Source organism: Sciurus carolinensis, chromosome 4 (genome assembly GCF_902686445.1).
Source record: "Sciurus carolinensis chromosome 4, mSciCar1.2, whole genome shotgun sequence".
Taxonomy (NCBI): Eukaryota; Metazoa; Chordata; class Mammalia; order Rodentia; family Sciuridae; genus Sciurus; species Sciurus carolinensis.
Genome location: NC_062216.1, coordinates 123,464,997 through 123,490,547, shown reverse-complemented (window position 1 = coordinate 123,490,547; position 25,551 = coordinate 123,464,997). Strand labels below are relative to the sequence as shown.

At 37.1% G+C, this 25,551-nt stretch overlaps 1 protein-coding gene across 3 annotated transcripts in view; it reads right to left on the bottom strand.

Moving 5' to 3' along the window:
• The window catches only part of Srgap1 (SLIT-ROBO Rho GTPase activating protein 1), a 278,191-nt gene that overhangs the window by 127,907 nt on the left and 124,733 nt on the right, over nt 1–25,551 (bottom strand). For all 3 annotated transcript variants that reach the window (XM_047549492.1, XM_047549489.1, XM_047549491.1), the window contains exons 2-3: nt 23,699–23,894; nt 17,979–18,141 (exon numbers count right to left, since the gene is read on the bottom strand). In XM_047549492.1, coding sequence (XP_047405448.1) covers nt 17,979–18,141; nt 23,699–23,894 — 359 coding nt within the window. The remainder of the gene's footprint in view (nt 1–17,978; nt 18,142–23,698; nt 23,895–25,551) is intronic.

Here is a 25,551-nt window from a genome sequence, read left to right as displayed (position 1 = left end):
GAGCATAATTAATACAACCACATGTGAGTACACTGAGCAATCAATCAAGTGATCTATGTGGTTGGGTTAAATGACCAACCCCAGAGGCTCACAAAGGTATTTTTAAAGTAAATCTATTGTGATCACCAGTCAAGGACTTCTGATCTTATGCTGAGTCAGAGTGGGGGTAAGAGAGAAAGAGGAAAACCAGATTAAATATTTAATAACTGCATCTCAAGTGATTTTAGTGTCTTATGGTCAGTTAGTTTTGGATATAAATTCTGGTTGAAGGGGTCAAGCCATACCTCCATTGTGTGTGTGCTTTAAAGTTTTCAAAGCTCATGTTCATGTGTCTTTATAATAATAGATTTATTTAATTCAAGTAAACCCTGAAGACAGAGGCAACAGTTTCTTCCAAATGCCTGGGTTGGGTTTAATGCTCTGAGCCAGGTTTCTGGATAATATGTAGTGTCTCTGCACATTTTCCTTCTATCTATCAAGGGACATGGTTTTATAATTATTGAAATCAAAACTAAATATCAGATCATAAAATAAGCCTCACAATATACTCTATCCCAAGGCAGGGGTGGGGTCGAGGGGACTGATATTATTTTAGACAAACTGCTATACCACCAGAAAATATGGAAAAATCAGAATCCTAAACACACAGAACTAGAACTTCATTTTTGAAACCAAGCTAATTTAATTCTAAAGGAAAATATGTGGGGCATCTCCTAGAATGCCTGCTAATGTAATTGATGGGCAAACATGGCCTACTGCATATGGAGGGGAAAATGCTCATGTAAGCTGATGGGTTCAGTCTATAAATGGCAATGTGAAAGATGTATGGTCACCTAACTCAAAGTCACTTGTGACCTCCCAGGTACAAACAGAACCTGGACAGATAGATTTAAAAACTCGAGACTGAAATTTAAAATCCTATTTTCATTTTCTCAACTCTTCAAGAAGCACAAGTTAGGGTTACTTATTCAAAATGGCAATAAGTTGGAAATACCTTTTCAGTGCCACCAAATGAAGAATTAGTTAAGTATAAACTCTCAGTGACTGATGTAAAGAAACCTACCCAATTAAAATCAGAATGAGTTTTAACATAATTGAATAAAAAAACTGAAAATATTTCCAGATCATTTTTCAATACATTAAACTTTATAAAAATTTTATAACTCTGCTTTCTTAGTAATTTCTTATTCTTTCTGTAATATATTTTCTTTAGTACAAGAACCTGAGTTCACTAAATTATCAATAAAGCCAAATAGATTTCTCTCCTGAAGCAGTTGTAACTGTGCAGAGACCCTGCCACACTGCTCCCCAGGGGACTAAGGGCTCACATCTATGGCACAGTTGGCTGGGGTTATGAGTGTAGTCTGGGGTGAAGCAAACTGAGTCACATGTGTAGGAAGCCCATGACCTTAATCTTACTTAGTACTGTAACAGACTATCTACAAAAATAAATCAATAAGTTCCTTTAAAAGTCATACTTTGAATTAGTAAGAAAAAGGTGGAGATTCTTTGAGATAGAAATAAATTCATTCATTCACATACTCATACATTTACCCCCTCCTACCAGGTCTTCCTGAGTGCCTTTCAAGTACCAAACATAGAAAAGTGACTTTACAGTCTAACAGGAGAGGTGAGCAAAGCAATTTCAATCCTATCTGGATTATTCTTATTCAGACAACTTAAACGAAACAAAATATATAAGTCCTGAATCAAACTCTCAATTTCTTCTTTACAAATGAATTCATCTTTAAGAATTTAACCTGTGTCGGAAACTTCCTTCAAAGGTTGATAGTTAGCCTAAAAGCACCATCTCAGAATTATAGTTAATTTACCAATCTACCAAACTAACATTAAATATCAGTAAAGGTAGGAAAGGAACAGAAAAAGAAATCCCTAGAGAGTAAGTAATCCTTTTCACCGAGAACTTGGCTTGCTGAGTACAATCAGAAGAGTTCAAACAACTAAAAACCAAAAATAAAAATCCTTGTGGCTTGCAGGGAAATACACATGGAATTTTCATGTGCATATTTGTCTATTTGGTAGGCAGAAAAACCTTGGACCTTCAAGATAGGACCAGGGCCAGATTAAATATCTAACTTCCCTAAGTTATTTCCTCATCTGTAATATGGAGAAGATTATAGTATGTACTCCACAGGGCTGTTATGAGGATTAAACATGGTTATGTACCATTAAACATGTTAAGCACCATTATGTGCTTAACAGGGTGCATGGTACACATGAAGTGTTCCATAAATGTTAGTTCTTACTACTATTGTGATGTTATTATCAGTTCAGCATCATATGTTTGGTTTACCTTGTTAAGTCACTTTCTGTTTTTCTAAATTCCAATACAATAGTCTTTATTTCAGCTTTCAAATTGGAATGTCTAAGTCAATTCTAAGTCAAAACTTGCATTCTGAAGTACCTAACTGCATTTGTGATATGATATTAAGGAGGATAAAGTCCATTTCTGAGAATATCTCAGAACTACAACAAAGCAGATTCTTAATTCTGAGTCAGCACTTGCTGACTACAGATTGCAAAGCTGTTAGAAGATCTGTCTTAGGATAAAGTACAAACCTGTCTCCATTTAAGTTCTACCAACTCTTCTTCATGCCTGTACCCTTACAGAGTTAGTGTGCCTATGCCATCTTCCATAGGACAGGACTCCAAATATTTGAAGACAGCTGTTGTGTTCCAGCTAGAACTTAACTTTTTCCGTACTACATATTCCCAATGTCTTCAACTATTTCTTCTATGACACAGTTCAAAGAAATCAGAATGACTTCTTGCCTCCCAGGTAACTGTTTATTGGTTTGTAGCTAGGGGTTATTCCCTTTTCCTTATACTACCAGGGGTGGAGGCTAAGGTCTTGGGAGGACTAGGAGGTAACACACAATTCTTTATGACTTGTAGTCACTTGCAATGGCCCTGCTCTGCAGAATCTGTCCAAACCCATATCTCTATAGTTACTGTAAACCCAAGAATCTTGAAATCCTGGTTAGATACGCCCCTGCCCCCATCCCTACCCCAATAGGCCAGAGAGCCATCAGCTAAAGGAGTACAATTCTTAAGAAAATTTAATTTGGATGGACTGAATAGCAATATTCTGGATTTTAATTACTGGTAGGAATCCATTCAGTTCATTCTTAATCTACATGGATGAGAACTTTCTGAAGACAACGTCATTCCAAGTATGGAACTATGCTTTGGATATAATTCACATGACAGAGTAAACATCACCACCCAGATTACTAATCCTACAACCTCCTTACTAGGTTCCCCAAGACAAGATTCTTCCCATTCCAAGCTGAGTGTGTTCTATTTCTGCTTAAACACTTCTCCCAGCATTCTTAGTTGCTTAGATGACAATATACCAATTTCTCAAATTGAGACCCAAAATTCCTGCACCCTCCCATGGCCTGCCCCTCTAGATCAGAAATCCAGGACCTTGTCCTTACTAGTCTCTTTGTACAGAAGAATTTACTTCCCCCAATTCCTCTGTAAAACTTCAAGTTGAAAAGCTTGATTGAATTTTCTTCTGTGAAGACTTTCTTCTTGTCCTTAGCAGAAGGCCTCACTCAGTCCTCTGTGATCTTATGCCCTATCTTTGTAAGAGCAGTTACCAGTTTAGAATGTGATTTTTATATCCTCACTTCCTTCCCTTATTACATTCTAAGCTCCTGTTGGGTACGAATTGAAGATTTCCATCTTACCTTAATGTACTTAGCACCCACCTGCCACGGTGCCTGTCACAAAAAGGTAATCAACAAAGGTTTGCTAAATGTGTAAAGAAATAGAATGTCTGCTCTGTTTTGGAGAAGAAAGCTGATTTCAGTGAAGTTAGGCTTCATTTCAGAAAAAAATGAATAAAGAAATCAGAATGGCTTTTCCTTGTCTCCCAGATAATTGTTCACTGGTAATGAAGTATACTTTCTTTATCTTCCAGGGCAGGAGGTTAAGATCTTGGGAGGATTAGGAAGCAACACATGCTTTGTGGTGACTGGCTGTTACCTGCAATGGCTCTGTTCTGTGGAGTTGGTCCAAACCCACATAGAGGTTACAGTGGATTTGTCTTGATGGTTCAGCAGAATGATTAGACCTTGCTGAGTAACACAAATTATTATTTTAGTAGACTCCTCCAATCTCCATCTTTAAAATTAAAGAGATAAAAAGTTTACTTCATGTTTACTCTAATGAAGCTAGTGTACTAGCCAATTATGATTCTCTGTGCTCACTTAGAATGATTAAAGTATAAAAATTAAAAATGCTACACGTATTTCTTTTCTATTGCTTATTGATCATTACTGGGTTTTTTTTTCAATCTAAATAGTTCCTATATTCAGTGTCAAAATATTTTATTTTTATAGATTTCTAGGTTGATCTGACAACAGAATTGGTTGGTAAAGTTTCTTGTTTCTATTTAACTACTTCTCTAATAGCAAGAAATTTCTTTTCTTTGAGATCCAAAAGGAACTAAAATAAATCTGACAGTCATATACAGTATCTAATCTGTAAATGCATGTCAGGTTTGCTATAATCCAAGATATCACAAGTGTTCCTTAATGCAAATATTTGCTATATGTGCAATCTCCCCCAATATGGCATTTCTTGCAGCTGCTGGAAATCTTTTAGAATCCTACCATGCAGAATTAAACACAGTCTTCAACTATAAAAAAACCTTGGCTAGCAACCAGAATACTGTTCTTAGGTCTCTCTAGAAGTTGTTGATCCCAACTGCAGACACCTCAACATATGTCAGAAATGTTCTCTCCTCATTATTTCCTTTCTTACAGCAGCAAATTCCTTCTTGGATGAGAAGGACGGGTAAGGATTCAGTGTGTCTATGGCTCTTTAGAAATGAACTTTAAATTAAGTCCCGATCTTTTATTAATAATTGAACCCAGATAAACTTGGTAATGAACAATATTTCTTACTCCTTTTTTATAGGAAGTGAAATACTAAGTAAAGTTTGACCTACCCATATTTGTTAAATTTATAAACCCTATGATTGAAAAACAAATCAAATGGGGACATTTCTTTTAAAGAAATCTGTTTGGGAAGATGGGACTTGATTAATTTAGATCCATATTTCTTAAGTGGGGTCAATTTTGCCAGCAGAAAACACATGGTAATGTCTACAAACAGTTTTGGTTGTCACGACCATGAGGTACTGGTAGCCTTTAGTGGGTAGAGAATTCCACAGCCATGTGAACTGAAGCCCTCTCCCATAAATAATGTATTATTTTTCACTGGTGCTTTTAATAAGTTTTTTCTTTGTCTTTATTTTTTAGTTTAATTAGGATGTATCTGGGTGTGAGTGTCTTTGAGTTTATCTAGTTTGACTTTGATGAACTTCTTGACTGTGTAACCACGTCATTTGCTAAATTTGGGAAGATTTCTTGCAATCATTTTTCAAATACTTTTTTCTGCACCACAGTCTTTTTCTTCTCTTTCAGAAAAACTGATAATACAAACATTAGATTTTCTGGTATTATCTTAAAAGTCCCCAGCTCGGTTCATTCTCTTCTTTCAGTCCTTTTTCCCTCTCTTTTGTTCAGATTGGATAATTTTTGTTAATCTAACTTCAGGTTCACTGATTTCTTCCCTCTGTTAGTTTCACTCTGCTATTGAGCCCATCTAGTGAGTTTTAAAATGTTCAGTTATTGTATTTTTCAGTTCAAAATTTCCATTTGGTTCTTCTTTATATCCTTTATTTTCTTTGCTGACACTTTCTATCTTTTCCTTCATTTCAAAAGCATTTGTTCTTACTTCTTGGAACATTTTTACTATACACACTTTTAAAAATCTTCATTAAATAATTCAAACATTTGTGTCATTTCAAAATTTCTATCTGTTCGTTGTTTTTCCATTGAGTTGAGGCTCAAACCATCATGACAAATCCACTGTAACCTCTATGTGGGTTTGGACCAACTCCATAGAACAGAGTCATTGCAGGTAATAGCACTTAATTTAAAGTTCATTTCCAAAGAGCCATAGACACACTGAATCCTTACCCGTCCTCATCCAAGAAGGAATTTGCTGGTTCTTTGTGTCTTGAGTAATTTTGGCTTGTAGTCTTATATTTTGAATGTTATATTATGAGACATGGGGTCATGTTTGAATCACGTATAAAATGTGGCATTTTCATTTTATCAGGAAATAAACTGGTTGGATTCAGGATACAAATTCTGATTAGTCTTCTATGGGTTGTGGTTTTAATGTCAGTTCTATTTCCAATGTCTCTGCAGTGCTTATAGATCTTCCCTGCATATGCGATACCTACTGGTCAGTCTGGAATTCAAACAATGGTCCTATCCTTTAGTTTAGTTTTCATATCTGTGGCAGGTATACTATTTAAGATCAGACCTGTTCATTTACAAATTAGGGGTTCAGCAGCTCATGAAGAAATTTATGGAGGTAAGTGGCAGTGGATGCATAGAAAAAAATAGAATAATAGGTATTTACTCCAACTTCTTAGACCACAGCTCCTCTGATAGGGGAGAAAAGTTCCTCCCTTAGAGAGTTTAGCTTATGGGCTCCCATTGTTGTCCCTACTGCTACTGCCATTGCCATTGTGGGATGTCTGGGGACTAGAGCACGAGGAATTGAAGGAAAGAAAAAGATTGGGAATATTCTTTACTCTCTCTTTCCTGCTCTTTGAGTCACAATGCAAGGCTTCTCCTAGAGTTCCCTATGTTCATGTCTGATGTCTACTTTCAGGTTCCCAGCTGCCTTGCTCCTAGGCTGAAGGATAATGAAGCAGGGAAAAATGGGAAACCTACTGCTGATCTTGTAGGATTTAAAGATCTGCTTTTCTTCCCTAATTCAGGCTACTATTTAATTTTTAGAGTTTTCAAACTGTTGATTCAGACATTGTGTTTAGGTTTCATAGATGCATTTAGTGGAAAAGACATAGTGACCTATGCTGACTCCATTTACTCAGAACCTCTGCTTATCTTTTGATTCTTTTCTTTCTGGCAAAAACGGGTCTTCACGTAGTGTATCATTTAGTTTTTGCTGTGTAACAAAGCACCTAAAACTTAGTGGCTTAAAACATCATGTGACTGAGCTCATCATTCTATAGGTCAGCTGGGGGATTCTTCTGTTCTGGGCCAGCTTGGCTGTGTTCTCTCTTGCATTTGTGGTCAGCTGGGGTCAGGTGGCAAGTGAATGATCTAATATGTCTTCATTCATATGTCTCGTAGTTGACCAGCTATCACTTCGGATGTCTCAGTTGCCTTTCATGCAGTTGCCTTTCATGTCGTCTTGTTTCTCACTTAGCAAGCTAACTAGGACGTGCTTACATTTTGGTCTCGGGTTCCAAAAGCATCAAAGAAGGCTAGTTCCAATGTGAAAGGACTTTTCGGGAATCTGCTTGTTTCATATTTATTATCATAATATTGACCAAAGCAAGGCATAGGGCCAAGCCAAAAGTCAATGTAGGTGAGGGCTGCTTAAAAGACTAGGGAAAAGATCACTTGGGTCCATATTGAACACGATCTACCATAACAAGTATATATTCAAGATACTATAGCATATGTTTAAGATTATTCAACTGCTTTTTAAAATGAGTAACAACTTGACAGCACAGAGAAGCTTAGGGTTATAAACTTTTCCTTCAGTTGCTTTTGTAGGTTTGGCTCCATTGCTTTCTGACATTTGTTTTCTTTTTGGGAAAGCATGTGTTTATGTGATACTTGTAGAATCCATTCAAGCTTGAAGCTCAGAAATACTATTAAGATATATTTATGTGTTTCTTCAGTATGTTTGTTTGAAACTCATAATCTATTTTCAGACCATTATATCTTCTGAAGTGGTAATTTTTTCTTCTACTACATTAATTTTTTTTTTTTTTAATCTTCAGTTTCTCCAAGGGGTTGTTTAGAATCTTCTCAACTTTTTGCAAATCTTATGCTCCCCATTGGGAGCACTCTTCTCTTGCTTATCAGAGGGCATCACTTCCAAAGTCACAAAGAATCCCACAGCACCCTGCTACCTCAACTACAAAGCCATCTGCAGCATCACCAGCTCTCATTTCTTCTCTCCTAATAGAGTCTCTTGCCAAAGGCTAATTCCTCTGCCTGCCCTTTGGATACCATTACTTAACACTTTTGTAGGGTTTTGGATCAATCAATTATACCTGTTCTCTTCTAGCCCTTGAAGTTCTCCCTTTTTCTGATTTCTTCCTTCCAACATTTTAAATTAGTTCTGTTCTCACATTTTAAAACAAACAACTCCCCCCCAAAAAAACCCCACCAAAAACCAAAACCCAAACCAAAAACTTACCATGAATAAGTCTCTTTTGACCCTGTATTCTTCCAAATACCTCCCATTATTTCTCTTCTTCACAGGCAAATTTCTAGATGATACTATCCACAATTTCTTTCTCACCTTTTTTTCTGACTACTCAACCCCCTACTCTTCTACTTAGATTGCTGTAGTCAAGGTTTTCAATAACCTTTATGGCTAAAATCAATGGACATGCCTCAGTCCTTGTCATACTGACCATTCCTCCTTGCCACAATTTCTTTGCTAAACTTCTCAGACTTCACTCTCCTGGGTTTCTTCCTACTTCTTTGGTTGCCCCTTCTCTGTCACTTTGTAGAATACTTTTATTCTTCTTACCCTTTAATTCCTGGTTTCTCTGAGACCTTTTCTTATTCTTCCCTTCCATCCCACAGGTTCTCCTTGGTTACCTCAAGTACTTTCAAGACTTAATTGACAGCCACATATTAAAGATTCCCAACTCTCTAGGTTTGATCTATTCTGAAGTTCTTAGTCTGCTTATGGGACTTCTACCCAGTTAGGCACAGGCACATCCAAAACTAACATATTATCTTCTCCACCATCATTTTTCCATCATGGTCTCTATGCCCAAAACCTCCTCCTCCCATGTATATTCCATCGTCCTGATAAATGCAAAATCCTAGATGTCTCCTTTGCTACCTCTTCATCCCTTCTTTTCTCTCACCCCAGCCAATCAATTACTAGGTCCTACAGATTCTATCTCTAACACACTGCTCAAAATCTATATAAACTTCTATATCCATTAACACACCCAATGGAAAACATCCTCCTCGCCCATCTGGATTCATCTGAACAGCTTCAAAATCAGTATCTAAAGACTGTAATCTTATCACTTTTCAATGCACTCTCTATACTCCAGGCACATTGAAAGTTGGTCATCTCACCACCATATTTAACTTGTGAATGTTTTCCTGCTAATCTTAGGATAGATTCAAGCTGCTCAACATGATCTTTAACCTCTGCTCCTTCTTACCTCTCCAGTTATATAACTTGCCATGTACCTGCCCATTCTTTCAGTCACCCATGAGAACAGCCCATTTCCCCTTAACATCTTTGTTCTTTAATGCATCTGGTTCTTTACACATGTTGTTTCATCCTGGAACAGTTTTCTACTCCTCTGTTTCTCTGGCTCTATCCAGCTAACTCTCAACAATCTATTGAAGTTTTAGTCCTCCTGACACCTAAGTCATAAGAAGCAATGGGCTTCTCTATATATCTGAACAGTTAACATGCTGCTAAGAAATTAAGATTTTAATTGTCTATTCAAGGGTCAGGAACAATGTGTGTCTTAGTCACTTCTGTTATCTTGAATGTCTGAGATGAAGAAAGCTATAATAAGCATTTATTAATAAATGAATGAATAAACTACAGCATATTTTAAAGGAATTATTATTCTTCTGTTTTTATTCATACTCATCACTATAAATATATACCTAATGCATGGTATTGTCATAAGAATCAAATAGGAGATAGAACTTGACTTTGAGAGACAGTTCTTGATTGGTTTTTATGCAGAATGGGTCTCCAAATATCTCAGCGAATTGATGAAAAAGGATCTGAATAATCCTAAGAGCAACTTTCAGTTGGGAGAGTTAAGTGAGAGCCAAACAAATCTTACTGTGAGTTCCAGGTGCCTACGGATGCTTGGCGCCAACTACAGTGTTCCCGACCAGTGTGCCAGGGTTACCACTCCATCAAAAAACAGAGAGGATATTCCAGTGATGGATCTCATCAGTCCTTCTAGCTGAACCTTGCCTCTGAAGATGGATTACTGCTAGGACCACCTCTGATTTCTCTCTTTTGGAAAATAGTTTTACATTATGGTGTTGCTTAAATCTGGCCCTGCTAATACCACATCTTTATGAATTGTCCTGAAATTTCTGTTATGTGTATGTCATAACAGTTTCTAATCTCTGGTTTCTAATACAGATGTAAATCTTTATTCACTACTTATTCATTGAAGAAGTATATATGTGCTTACTATGCAACAGAACCTGTTTCAGTGATCAACACAAGTTCCTTCCCTCAGGAACTTATGTTGAAACTGAGAGGTAACAGAAAGTGAACAAATAATTAAGTAAATATATAATTAAGTAACACACATAGAAAGGAATGAGTGATATTGAGAAAAATAAAGTTGTGGAAGGGAAATGGGGTATAGACTTTACTCTGAGTGAGATGGCAGACTTCAGAGAGTTTCAGCAAAGGAGTCAAGAGAGCTTCTTGAAGTTGAAAGGATCATCCTGGTTTTTTATGTATCTTATTCATTATTCCACAGATAATTTGGGAGGTGAGGCAGCTGGAGCCCAGGTACAAGCTGCTATCTTGTTCAGAAGGCCCCCATTTCACCTCTTCTTATTCAAATCATCCTAATACTGAAAATTCAAGTGTATTTTTCAACTAGACCCAGAGAATAGGCCAATTCTTCCTTAATAAATGGTGTTTGGGAACGTTTTACTTATTTTTCCACCTCTTTACACTAAACACTGATATATTCCATGCCCAATTTTTCTTCTTTAAGGCTTTAGTTTACAATAGGAAATCGTTTTATTGTGTAACTTATTATGTAATCTGTTTATATACAAAAATCAGAAGTTACAGATAAGAAAATAGAAGAAAATTAAAGCAGAGATACCTGTTTAAAATAATTTAAAGTTCTAGGTTTTTTGTTGTTGTTGTTGTTAAAAATAGGTTTTCAGATACTTTTTTTTTTCTTTTTTGTGGTGCTGGGGATCAAACCCAGGGTCTTGTGCTTGCAAGGCAAGCACTCTACTGATTGAGCTATCTTCCCAGCCCTCAGATACCTTTTTGACAACTATTCTAAATGTAATTATGAGTTTAACTAACTAATATTAGAGCATTGGTACAAAAGTATCATAATGCAAGACAAAAAATGTTCAACTTTGCTGACATGAATTTTTTTTTTATTATTGTTTTAACTAATTTTTAAGGAGTCACATATAGCATCGGCTTCTTGTCCTGCTTGTAAGCCTTGGATAAAGTTTCTAAACAGATTGTCAATGGCTTTTTATAGCACCTCATCTGCTAAATTTGTAGCCAGGCCAATCATGCATGTCCTATTGTTACTAAGTAATAAAGGCAAGAATATAAATACCAGAACAGCAGTATCAACCACTGCTATTCATTGAGCACTTACTATGGGCCTGACAATCTGATATCCTATTTATGAAAACACATTAAAAATATTTTCTAAAATAATTCAGAAAATTGTATCATTATAAGAAACAAAAGTTTGGTTTTAATTTGTTTCTAGAAAAACAAGCTAGCCATATGGTGATAAAATTCAAGAGAACCAGTTAGAAGTGTTAGCTTGAGCTATTCTTACTTATTTATCCAGGTCCTATCAATAATTAAGCTGTCCCTCGAGGCTACCAGAGTACCATTTAATTCTTCTGCTACAGTACACTAAAATGCTTTGAAAAAGTTCCTCTTGTTATATTATTTACCACTGTTGCATAAGCACACTGAATCACATCTGGTTGTTCTCTCTAATAAAATAGTCCATTTATTTTTCAGGGAATATATTACTAGTTGGTAAATCACAGCCATGACCATCATTACTTTAAAAAGGTAAAAAGTAAGAATTGCTTCAAAAGCATGAAATTCTAAGACCACACTTTGACCCAACAATTCTACCCCCAGGAATGTAGCATAAGAAAAATATCACTGATGTGTGAAACATTTAAATGTCAAATAATAACATGGGGCCATGCAGAGAGTGGAACACTATATAGGCATGAAGTATCATATTCTGAAAAATTATTTCTAGACATGAAAAAGGCTAATTAGGTTTTATATGGAAAGGCAGATTTCCAAGCTACATGCAATGGTATATCAATTTTGTAAAATACATATGTATGCTTGTATATTATCCATTTATAGTATATACATATAAACATTTAAAAAAGAGCCCAAAATATTAATAGTAAATAGTGTTGATATGGATAATTGTTATTCTCTATGTCTCTTAGCATTTTCAAAATTTCTATACTGAATATATATTTTATATTAAAAAAGAAACTCTTCTTATATACATACAGATTGGTAGTTTTCAATGCTTTAAATTTATGCACTTTTTTCAATACAAGGTCAGAGTCTTAGAGACCTTTAATAGACTAGTATCTTTTATTAACTTTGACTAAGCATCTGTTTACATATTAACTTAGTCTAAATGGTCTATTTGAAAAAAGGAGCTTTATCCCTATAAAATATCTTTCTTTTTTCATATTGGGGTATTTAAATAGAATGTGGCTGACTTCAGTAAAAATAAAAAAAAAAATGATTATCTTTTTAAACTTAAAAAAATTTTAGTTGTAGATGGACAAAATACCTTTCTTTCATTTATTTTATTTATTTATGTGATGCTGAGGATCGAACCCAGTGTCCTATGCATGCAAGGCAAGCGCTCTACCACTAAGCCACAACCCCAGCCCTGATTATGAATTTTACTAGTTATCTCCCTTTCTTTTCAAATTAATTCACAGAATCAGTAATACCAAAAGTGTGTTAATTTAATTCCTATGAATCTAAATCTGATAATCTATGCATTTATACCAGAGGAGGATAATTCTCAGTGGCTTGGGGTCAGTCTCTGTGGTTTTGAAACCCTGTCTATAAAGAGGATGACTGACATTTTTCTGTCTCAATCTACAATAGCTTTGTTTAGGATTTTCATAAGACCTGAACAGGACCAAGAACCTAGCGTCCTATTTCCTAGAAGTTGCTGACCCTATGCATTGACCCTATACATCTCCAATTATGACCAAAGAAATGCCAACATAGTCCCTAACAGTTATGAACTATCTAAAATATGGGTGAAGAGAAGAATATATACTAGGCAGCCTGGTTCTGCAGATCATATCCCGGAGCATTTTATTTCTTTATCCTTAAAATGTGGATCCAATAATACCTATCCATTGGGCAGCTGTGAGGATGTGTGAGCTAATATGAGGAGAAGGCAGACCTTGGCACACAGTTAAACATCAGCAAGTGATATTTACAGATGCCATTGTTGTTGGAAGATAAAAATAATCATCTATACTTGTACATGTATTTATTCAAAAAACAGAGGGAAAAGTATATTAATAATTTTAGAATCGTTCATGGAAAATGACAACCTTCAAGATAATTTAAAGCACAGGGATAAATTTGACATATTCAAATGGCACCATTTTATGGTGCTCCCTCTAAATTACATATCTCTATTAACATTCTTAAAATTGGTAAGTCATATCTAGTGACTAGGTATTTAAATAGAATGGTTACTGTGATCTGGCTGTAGCCTGCCCTGCAACGGAGACTGCTGGCATTAATTACATTTTTATGTGTAGCATATGAATTGCACATTTTCTGGCTCTAGCACCGAACCAGATGTAGAACATTCTCTTTCAGTATGAGTAATGGAAAGAAGCAGAATCTCGTGACTCTGGGAGGCAGGGCTGGAGAACAGGGTGATGGGCACATCACCAGCTCTTATTCTTTGGGGAAAATGTGGGGCTTGATAATGAAACAAACCTTTATGTGTAAGGAGCCCTGGAAGTCTGACCTGTTCATAAAACGGTGAAGCAGGACTTAAGAGAGTAAAGGCAGCTCTCTCTTATCCCTTTCTGCATGGTTCATATTTGACTGAAGGTCTGGAATTGAGTAATTCATCCTGTTGAATAAATGAACCATCAATGTAACCTCAAAGGTAGGGCTGTCAATGTGGAAAGGCAATTAGGGATCTGAGAGGCAAGGAGTGTTAACCAACTCAGGCATTCATTTGGTTATTCACTAACTGTTGAAACTGGAGGACAAAAAGTTTAATTCAGCTACAAGCAATGATGTTATGAGGGTATTTCTCAGAGTTGGCTTATAAATATGGTTTGGTACTTCATAACAAGTGATAGATGATGATCTAAAAGTGTACATCACAAAGTTGCCTCATACATTCTCCTTAGAATGAGGACACATTTATTTAATGTGAGATTAATGAATAATCTCAAATTGCATAATTATTACAGGTATATGGAATTAATTATTACAATATCAATGATAATAAAGATACTAGTTATTTAGGACAGATTAAGTCTAGATACTGGCCTAAGTTGCTTTTCATATATGACTCATGAATCCTCCATACAACTATTGGGAATAGGTTATTATACCCACTTTATAGATGTGGAAACTGAGGCTTATGAGGTTTACAAATACTCTCAAGTCTATATAACTACTAACAGTGACAAAGTCAAGGTTTTTACCCCAAATATCTTATTTCAGAATCTAAAAGCTGAATCACTGTGTTATACTGACCAACACACCTTAAAGGTCTATGTCTAAAATAATTAACATTTGAATGATTGTTTTTTAAAAAGTTTCCCTTTTTCAACCCGTTGAAAATTTTTTGGTAAGCTAAGGCAACTATGTCTGTAATTGTATCTAATGTGATTAAGACTTAAATCTTGAAGCTCTTTCCTACCACTATGCATGCAATTAGGTATTTTTATAAGTGTCTTCTTGATAATTGTATACATTTGGGCACAAGAATATGGCTGGAATTAATCTGGTCTAAACTCCTTATTTGATATAATACTCTGAGTAAAAGGATTCTCTGTCATTGAATAAATTGAGTAAGATGTAGCTGTTTAACAGATCAAAACTCTCAAGAACACAGCATCTATCTGAATCTCCAAATAGACATGGGAATGGTTTTGAAAAGAGTCTCAAGATCCCTTCCCAAGAAACCTATGCCCCAAGGACTCCACAGGGGTTGTAAAGGCCTTATTGGACCAACCCATGATTTCTTCCCATTTGAAAATAAATTAGTCCTCTAACCTAGAACCATAACAATGGAAGATGAGTTGTATAAAAGAAAACTAGAAAATATTAGTGTTCCTTTCTAATATAAAGGAACATGAAAATCTTTTGGACTTGAACTATGTAGATTCTGCCTTTCTTTGCATTCAGATACAAATGTGTTCTTTTGGTTTAATTAATCTTTCTCCTCAATAACTTCTGGGCTTCCTTTTTCCTTCTGCCTCTTGGTCTTCCTTTTTTCCAGCAAGATGGAAAGGTGAGGTGTGCAGTCTGCTTGTTGACATGAGGAAGGTAGACTCTGACATCTGCAATTGTGATGAGCATTGCTTTTCCAGCTGGTCAACAATGGATAAGAGAGAAAGGCTGTGCAGGAGACATGAATTGCTCTCCCGCTAAATGCTAAAGTGATCAGGAATCCACTGTAAATTCTTTGAGTCTCAGAAAATCTGGATAAGAGAATGCTAGATAACAAACAAAGAGACATGTCTGTCTGTGTCTTTCTGTAATTATTGTACATTACCTGAATCTCTCTTCAACAGCCAGGAATTCATTCCCCTAACTTCTGGGAATACTGGCTGCTAAAGCTTACAGCTGATTCCTCTCTGAGAATTGTCCTTGGGAGTTACCCTCTACCAAAGGGAACTGCCTCACCCCAACATTGTGGATCCCTCCCCAAGAGCAGTTCAAAACCAGTGACTGCAAAACAAAGGCCAGGCTTCCTTGTATGGATATGAGACAACCCTAAAGGCCATCCTGCCCCTGAGTTCCATAAATTCAGCTTCTCCCTCTGTCCAGACTTGCCTTTTTTCCCTCCCTTAAGAGCAGAGAACATTTCACTTCAACCTTGTGAATTATCTCCCAGGAGTACAAAGCAAGTAAGCAGAAGAGAGGGAATTCAAATCCAAATCCATTTGACTCTCATTCCTAGGATTCTACCCACTTTACCAAGCTCTTGACTCTGACTCTCAAAATATGAATTCTTACATCTTAGTAAGACACACAAAGTCCCTCCTTATTTGACTGTCCTTTCTAGTCTCACCGCCCATCACCCACTCCCTGGTCCAATCACATCAAACTTCCCCAGAGCACAGGCTGTGGCTTCCCCCAGGAGAGCTCCTTGTCCTTGTCTGCCTGATGAATGCCTGCTTCTCCTAGAAGCCTCACTTCAAGGGTTCCCTCTTGCGTGAAGCATTTCCTGATCCCTTGGTAAAACTAAGATTCCCCAGCCTCAGGCTCCCATAGTGGGTTGTGCATCTCTGGAGTGTGGTAATCCTTAATTATTGAAATGAGCTTCTAACAGGCAGGGACATGTCTTTTAACTCTGGTTTACCAGGCATTTAAAAAATGTTTTGTTAAATGGATAAATGAACTCTATTGAGGTGCTGGTCCTAGAGGCCCTGACTGAATCCCTGCCAGCGCCCCAAGACTGAAAAGCATCTCTTAATGTCATCCAAATTTGGCTCAACTGCAACATCCTTGAAGATGAGGACTAGTTTTCCTTATCTCTGTATGCTTTCTGACACCTAATATCCCAATCTCCTGCTCATGGGAGATGCTCATGAACACCAACTGATCCAAAGAGGGTCTCAGCAGAAAGGGCCAATAAACAAGAAATCTACTTTCTTTTCCCAGCTCAGTTTGAACTCCTTTTTGTAATCTCCATACCTAAGATACTAGGATATTTCTCTTTCTATTCTCTTCTTAATTAATATGCTCCTCAGTCCCAATGTTTTAGGAATTCTCCTTGGTTTGAAACACTTTTTTCCTCCTATTAAATAGAACACATGATAACTTAGGGCTTGCTAAATTCCATTTCTAGGTCAGAAATCAAATGTAATGTGGATACATCACACACAACTAAAAAGTTTTCCAGCTGGCCTGCTTAACACTACGTCTTTGTTTTAAGAGTCCCCTTTGAAACATAAATATATCATTAATCTACAGGGTGGTTCTCCTGCCCTGTTTTCTTTCTGAGACTAATAATTACTTACTGAAGAGTAAGTATAGGTATAAATATTGACGCTAAATACTATTAATGCAAAGCTGAGAGGGCTGGGGAGGCTCTTGACTTACAAACATAAAAGCCAAAGACCAGTCTTGTTGGTCAAGTAGCTGCATTTTCTGTACAGGAAATGGTCCAATTTTGTTATTGTTCTCAACAAAAATGTCCAAACAACAAAAAAAATTGCCAAGAGTTGGCTGAGGCTAATAAGGAGACTTCAAGGCCCATTTTTTTTTTTTTTTAATGGATTTGGGAAAGAGGAAGTTCTCGGGTGTGTAAGGAACTGAATTTTCTGTGCCCTGTGGAATTTTCTTCTCATTGCTTTCTCACAGCTTCTGCTGCTGGTTTGGTGGGAGTAAGAAAAAAATTGTGATAACATTTTTCCAAGAGAGCAGCACATGTGGTAATCTCATTCTTCACAAGTCTGATCATGTGTGAATCAGGAAAGGTTTTTCTTTTCTTTTCTTTCTTTCTTTCTTTTTTTTTTTTTTTGGTTTTTATTTTCCCATCTTATTTTTCTTAAGCTCAGGCAGTCAGTTCCTAAGGCCAGAAGTGCAATTTGCAAGTACATCTTTTTCAAAATTTTGTTCACATTGTTCAGGTCATAGATCCAGTAATTTATTGAATATAACTACATTTAGTATATAATACCATATACATACTATACATGCATGATACATATATACATATACATATCCACATATAAACTATAGGTATGCTTCTTCAAGGTTAACTTTTTATTCTGTGTCTTTAAAATACTCCTTTAATATTTTCAGACACTGTTTTCACTGCTGGTTCTAGACAAGGCAGTTATCAGAAAACGTGCAGTAGGAGGATTTACGGGGTGTACCTTTTTAAACATCCTGGTGGAATCCTCACTTATCTGCATGAACCGCATAATCACATTGTTCAGATAGATGTCACTCAAGGTTGCATGGTCTTTGCTTTCTCTCCTCACTTGGTTCAGGAGCAAATACCAGCAGTTCACTGGAGACAATAGGTTTTGGTCTTTCCTGAGAGGTGAAGAAAGACAGAGTTACTATCAATTTCAGAGTTGCCCTAATCAGTTGAGTGATGTCACTCTGGTCAACTAAGGTGCCACAACAGATCAGGATTCTGAGTGTTACTTAGACCAGGACATTCAGCCCTCTAAACAGTCTTTCAGCCTGCACACAGTACAGAGCCAGGAATTTGCCAGGCTTGGGAGGAAACCTTGACCATGAACACCAATGAAAACCTGCACTCCTGACCAGCCTTGCAGGACCCTGACATACAAGGTGCTCAGGCAGCCCTTCAGCTTTAAACACACCATTGAGGAAGGCAATTTATGTTTATATAAAAATCTACCAACTACTGTGTCTTAGATAGAGTGTGGTTTGCCACTGCACAAAGTCTGCTTTGAATGTTCAGTCTGCAAAGAAATTTGGCTAGTTATCCTTTCCACAGAACATAAATTTGAAGGTTATTTATTAGTCCCCTGATACATAACCTTTAGCTTTCCAAACAGTGTTCCTGGGGAATCAGAACTCTATAGCACTACCTTGAAACTCATGAATAGACCAAGAACTTTGCTACCTTATGACTTCTCACAAGTCCTGTTAAAACCCATTAAGCATTTCAAATTTGTAACTGCTACTTGTTTTATTCTGGATAATAAAGCTAAAAGTGACAATAAACCACTAAGGAGACATTTTAAGAAATTTCAAAGAAAAACTCCAAACAAAAGCATAACTGGGATGTTGCTGCTTAAAATAAAAAGTCAAAGTACAATGTTTACTTTTGGTTTTTCACTTTAAAAACTAACTGTAAAATGACAAAATGGCATAGTGTTTATCCTAACTTGGGGATAGAAGTACCCTTTAATTGGAAGTGTTATTTTATTATTCATGATCATTTATGACCCTACATATTAATAACATTGGGAAAGAAATGATTAAGTTAGGTCTTTGTGCCACTAAGTCTCTCAGGTTCTAGATTTAATACTGCATCAACTCTAAACCCTTACTAGCAGAAAAAGCAGAAATAGGCTTGGGGAAGAGATGCCGGATGTCAGGTCTTGGCACATGCACTTCCAGAGCAGCTCCTCCCTCTTCCTGTGGCACACTGAGCCTTATGCCCCCCACCTGGGAAGCTCCCATTTATTCTCAAAGTCATCCGGGAAGGAAAGTGGTTCCATGGCAGGTAACTGGAGACAGTCTATTGACATTCTCTATCTATCCAGCCTCACAGGTCAATGTTACCTTCTTCACATCAACATCTATGTTGATCATTTATTTTAATATACCTCATAAATTCACTGAGGGTATTTTAAGCTTTTTTGTATCCTCAGTGTTCTGCCACATTGTCAGCATTAAATAAGTGCTATTTCATTCATTGAATAAACACATTATTATTGCCTTATTATTGCTACTATTAGTAATAATGGGGAAGTACTGGGGAATGATATCTACCAATTCATGCTGTGTCCATGTTCTAATATATCACAAAGAATCATATATATATTTTCCCATATGTATACATATATGCATACATATATACATATATAATTATAATGTATTAATTCAAATAATAATGCTGCTGGGTGCAGTGGCCCATGCCTGTAATCCCAGTGACTCAGGAGGCTGAGGTAGGAGGATTGCAAGTTCAAAGACTGCCTCAGCAATTTAAGGAGGCCCTAAGCAAATCAGCAAGACCTGTCTCAAAATAAAATATAAAAAGTGCTGGGGATGTGGCTCAGTGGTTAAGTGCCCCTGGGTTCAATACCTGATAACAAATGATGATGATGATGATGATGATGATGATGATAATAATAATAATAATAATAAAAATAGAAGGGAGATCAGTAGAGTAGAGCAAGACAATTGGGGGAGGGAGAAGAAAGGTTGTGTGGAATGAGATTGATCAAATTATGTAAATGTGCATGCACAAACATGGCATACTGAATCCCTCTATTAGATATAATTATAATGCACCAAGAGAAAAATATAAGAATGGAAAATATCATTTACTGAGTGAGAAGCAGTATACAGGTCAAGATAACAAACTCCGGAGCAATGCTCTGTAGGTTCTCATTCCATATACCATTACTAGCAAAATAGTTGGGGGCAAATGACTTTAACCTCTCTGTGTTTCAGTTATTTTGCAGAATGAGTAAAATTATAATATTCATCTCCTAAGATTATTATGAGGATGATTTGAACTAATATATACTTTTAAATGCTTACAATAATGCCTTGAGCACATAGTTAGTGCTATATAAAGTTAGCTATGATTAACCAGGGTTGCTCTAAAGAGTTGACATTAATTCCACTTAATCCTTACCACTACCATTTAAGGCAGAGATTCTTTGTGTCCTTCCTGTCAATGAGAGAACTGAAGCTTAGCAAGGCACTGTGATTTGATAAAGACCAAAGCTAGTGTCAAAGTGAGCCTTTGTGTTCAGGGAGGCTGATCCAAGCCTTGGTCTTTCTATTATGCAGTGGAAACTTCAGGCTGAGGAGTGTTCTGCACAATAAGCATCCTCAAACTGAATAAGAGCAGACTCCAGAGTCCAGCTTCAATGGATAGTAACATTTCTGTGCTAAAGATACAGCATTTTTTTTTTTTTTTTTTTGGCAAAGGGAAAAAGAAATGCTACGTGCATATCCGCTGTCAGTTATCAATCAAAACAGTGACTTAGTCATGTTTCTCTCTTAGTGGTAGTAAAACACCATTTTATGTATTAAGAAACCAAGCCTCAGAGAGGGTATGTCACTTAACTAAAGTTGCACAGTGAAGCCATTATTCAAACCCAGGTCTGGATGATTCTAATAAAGCCTGTCTTCTAGTTTTGCCTAATTGTAGTTTAACCTTTCTACAGATTAATTGTCTATTTCATCTTTAATCCCATATTCAATAATAAACTTAGTCAAGTCAAAGACAATTTTAAGCTGTTTATCTTTTGAAGAAAACCATCAAACAAAACCTGGAAAAACAGAAACGTGGCATTGGATTCACTAAGGGGCCAGATTCTGGAGCATGGGCCCATCCATATTTTCAGTTTACAATCAATTACTAAGTACAAACACAGAAAAAAGACACTCAGGTATATTTGTTGAATGGATGGGTGGGCAGTCTTATTTGCAATTGCTTTTAAAAAGGAACAATTACTATACATGTGAATCTAGTACTGGCTCTAGTCTCCTCTTTGCGGCCTCAGTTTCTGCAAGTGCATTAGACGTTTTTACCCTGGGAATCATCATGAAGATTTATTTGTATGCTGGACCAAAACTAGAGGCTGAAGTCACCCATAAAAGAAAAAAGAAGAGTGAAAAAAATAAAAAAGATATTCCTTATGCAGAATAGCTTTACATTCGCTTCTGCAAATGTAGCCCACCCTACTTTTTATGTAGGATCTAAGGTCAGGGAGGGGTGTACAATGGCACTGCAAAACCAATGTTGAAGAAAAAGGCCTGGCTTCCAGTGGCCCAGCCGGAGCACACTGCTCTCCTTGTCCCCCTGTGCAGGTAGGCAGATGTTTTGTCCCCAGGTGGGATTAAAGGGTGGTACCACTGCCACTTAGGTTTTCACTTCCCTCTTCCTTTTTCAGTCCTTAAAAATCTCCCTTACTTTCCCACGGGGGCAGTTGTACATTGCAAAGGATGCCTATTATATTTTAACCAGCATTTCTAGCAGTTTTGTGGCAGAAGTGGTTTCCAGATAATCTGGTCCACTGTAGTTCCAGAAATGGACGTCTCTGTTGCCTTTTTACTATCTCCCAAACAAGGTCCATTTCTCTCTACTTGTGGGGTGGCTGGTTCTCGTCCTTTCTGTGAGAGGACCTCGGGTGTTCTTTCTCCCTCTGTTTTCTTCCAGTCTACTATTCTTGGTCTTTGTGTGAGGGTGGGTCACACTTTTACTTAAAATTCTCCAAAGGCTTCTCATGACCTCAGAATAAAGTCAAAACTGCCCAGAAAGATGGTAAGAATTCCATGATCGGCCCCAGTTTATGTCTGGAGCCACTTTGTCCACCCCTCACTACTCACTCCTATTGCACTTTCACTGCAAACCTACCCTCCACTCCTTCCATTCTGGTCCCTTAACCATGAAGCTCCCCTGGCCTGGAGTACCCTCCTCAGTTCCTCAGCTGGCCAATGAGTCCTTCAGGTCTCTGCTGAGACACAGCTTCTTCCAAAACCTTCCCCTACCTCCACTGCAGAGTGGATCTCATCCTATCTGTCTATGGTGTCCTGTGCTTCCCCCGCTTCCCCTGCTGGAGCATGTGTACTGGAGCTGTGTGCCTTCTCTATCTCCAGGGTTTAAACTATGAAGAAAAATTCATTAATAGAATTACCTGCATGTATTTGTTAAACAAATGGAGTACAATCAATGTTAAGGTTTAGTTATGCTCACTCAAGCATGTTGCTAAAAGCTCTTTTTTTTTTTGTACTGGGGATTGAACCCAGGGGCCCTTAACTACAGAGTCAGATCCTCAGCTCTTGTTGTTTTTTGTTTTGAGACAGGATCCTGCTAAGTTACTGAGGCTGGCTTTGAACTTGTGATCCTCCTGCCTCAGCCTCCTGAGTTGTGGGATTACAGGAGTGAGCCACCTCACTTGGCTAAATTCTTTTTTTAAATCAGTTTCAATCGCAATGATCACAAACATGTTGGGTGGGGTGGGGTGGGAAGCATTAAACAAACCCTTATTGCTTCATTCATATAAATCATTACAGAAATCTTCAGGTCTTTCCTTGAAGAGCAGTTATTTCAAATATCTACCTGTGACTGATTTTAACTCCCGGTTTCCTGTAATCAAGAATTTTACTGCCAGGTGTGGTGGTGCATGCTTATAATCCGGCTACTCAGGAGGCTGAGATGGAAGGATCAGAAGTCAAGGCCAGCCTTGCCAACACAGTGAAACCCCATCTCAAAAAAGAAAAAGAGAACTCAAAGAAACAAAATAAGAATTTTACAAACATGTTTCCTTCTTATATAAAAATTTATCCATAAATATATGTATGTGTATAGGAGGCTGGGCACAGTGGCACTTGCCTATAATCCCAGCCCCTTGGGAGGCTGAGGCAGGAGGATCACTTGAACCCAAGAGGCTGAGGCCAGACTGGAAAACTTAATGAGACCCTATCTCAAAAATAAACTAAAAAAAAAACCAAGATGTAGTTCAGTGATAGAGCTCTTGCCTAGCATGCCTGGGCCCTGGGTTTAATTCCTAGTGCTGAAAAAGAAAAGAAAAAAAAAAAAAAAAAAAAATATATATATATAATATACACACATAACACCTTATTATAAGGGTTTTTAGCAAAATGATTATGAGTGAGCATATATATGTATGTATGTATGTATGTGCACATATATGTATATGTATTGACAATAGAATAATTTCAGGAGAATATCATTAGTTTAAAATATGGTAAAATGATGTCCATGACCTATAAATGCAAAGGGTTGCTTTTATTTATGGAGATATGTCTACCAATATCTTCTCAGATAAAAATAAAAAAGTCCAAAAACAAGATTTGTTAAAAAGGCAGGATATCCTCTTGAAAAGATGCATTTGAGTCAAGTCTCTCTTACTTGTACTGCTGATGATCCTTGGTGCTTCTCGTTTTTGCCATGAACCTTTCGGCCAACTTCTCCAGGTTCCGAGAGTATTCTGTCTCGATTTCGGCTTTTTTCCGGAAGAAGTCTTGCAGGTCCTGGAGGAGCTGCACTCGCATCTCTGTTTGCTGCTCCAGGCATTTTTGTTGTTCTACCAGTTGAGCTCGGATTTCTAAGAAAAGAAGAGAACCCACTGGATAAGTTTCTGAAAACTATTGAGGTGTGCTGATGTGCAAGGGACAAGGATTGAATCCTATCATATATTTAGGTCTCTGTTAGACCTCTGTTCTAGTGCTGGGTCCAGGTCGGTTCCTTAAATGAAATGTCTACTGACCCTTTAAAAGTATGAGATGAGACTCAGGAAAGAATGCAGTAAATTAGAATAGAAATGTGGGTCACATCTGTAATGCTACAAAAACGCACGGAGTCATGAGGGGGAAAATTAAAGCCTTTCAGATAACAATTCATAACATAGGACAGCTTTGGTAGCTGAGTATGCTATAATTTTTTCAGCGGTATTTTACCCCAACTATCCCTGTTGAGTTGAAATAGCAAAGAAATGAGCATCATTTCTTCAAGATTCTGAACCACTACACATTGTCAGTCGCACAGAGGCTGGCATCTGGTAATTTTTATTTGGTGCATCAACTTCTCATTTGTAAAACCCACAGCTTCAGGGTTTATAGGAATGCCATGCCTAAAAATAACTTCTTTCTCTATCTAAATAATCCATTCATAATGGGGTACCCTCAGATTCCACTTTATCATTCTGTTCACAACTGCAAGGCCTGTTCACTTGGCCTTCACTGTTATCAAACTCACACCCTTATCGGCACATGAAAATGAGAAAGAATCCTTTTTAATATATTAGGAACAGGAAGGTTTAGTCATTCAGTGAATTTTACAAAAGCATAAAGGCAAAAATGTGGCATGCAAAAATATCTCTAAATGACTATTACAAAGAAACTGTTTTGGAAAGTGAGATATAGTAACTAGTAACTACTGACTTGTTTTTGTTCTGAGATGCAAGGCTCACATCCAAAGAAAGAATATTCATACTGCAAAGCTTCTTTACCTCATTTTCCCTAGGGTCAATGCATATCCCCTGTAAGAGGGCACAGAATCTAATTTGGTGGATTTAGTAGAAATCAATGTCCAAATAATACTTCTTCAATTTCTCCCTATTATCTTTCTTCAATAGAGAATGACTGAGCTGATGATACATACTCATGAAGCCTAGACATACTAATCAGGCCTGTGACAGCTGGTCAAGTCCTGGTGGAAGAGATGGTCAGGAAATTTGCTGAGTTTAACAATAATTAATTGAAATGCAGTATTTGCTATCCTACTAGTAAGGACTAGCATTACCTTCCATTTTTACAAAGAGTACACTAAAATTTAATGAGATTAAACACTTTAAGAACTTTAGTTAGTAAGTATTACCCCCAGAACCTCCAACTCTGATCTCTGACTAAACAAATGCTTCCCCCGCCCCCTCCCATACCATTTTGAGTAACTGTACAGTGCCTGGCTTATATTCTGGGAAAGAGGACATGAAATCTCACCCTCCCTAACCTTATGCTACAGCCAGTGCTCTTCTGGGGGCCTGAGGCAAAGACAGGGAAGCATTTCCCATTCTTCTCTTGGTTTCTCCACCTCAGATTGAGGAATACTCTTAGTAAACTCAAGTGTGTGGACACCAGTTAACACATTATCATTGGCTTTTAACTACCACAAACTGCATCTGGTTTTCAGTCAATCGAAGTAAGTGTTTTCCAATACAGTATTATAATCAGCCTGTCTGCCAAACTCTTTCTCCCAAAAATACA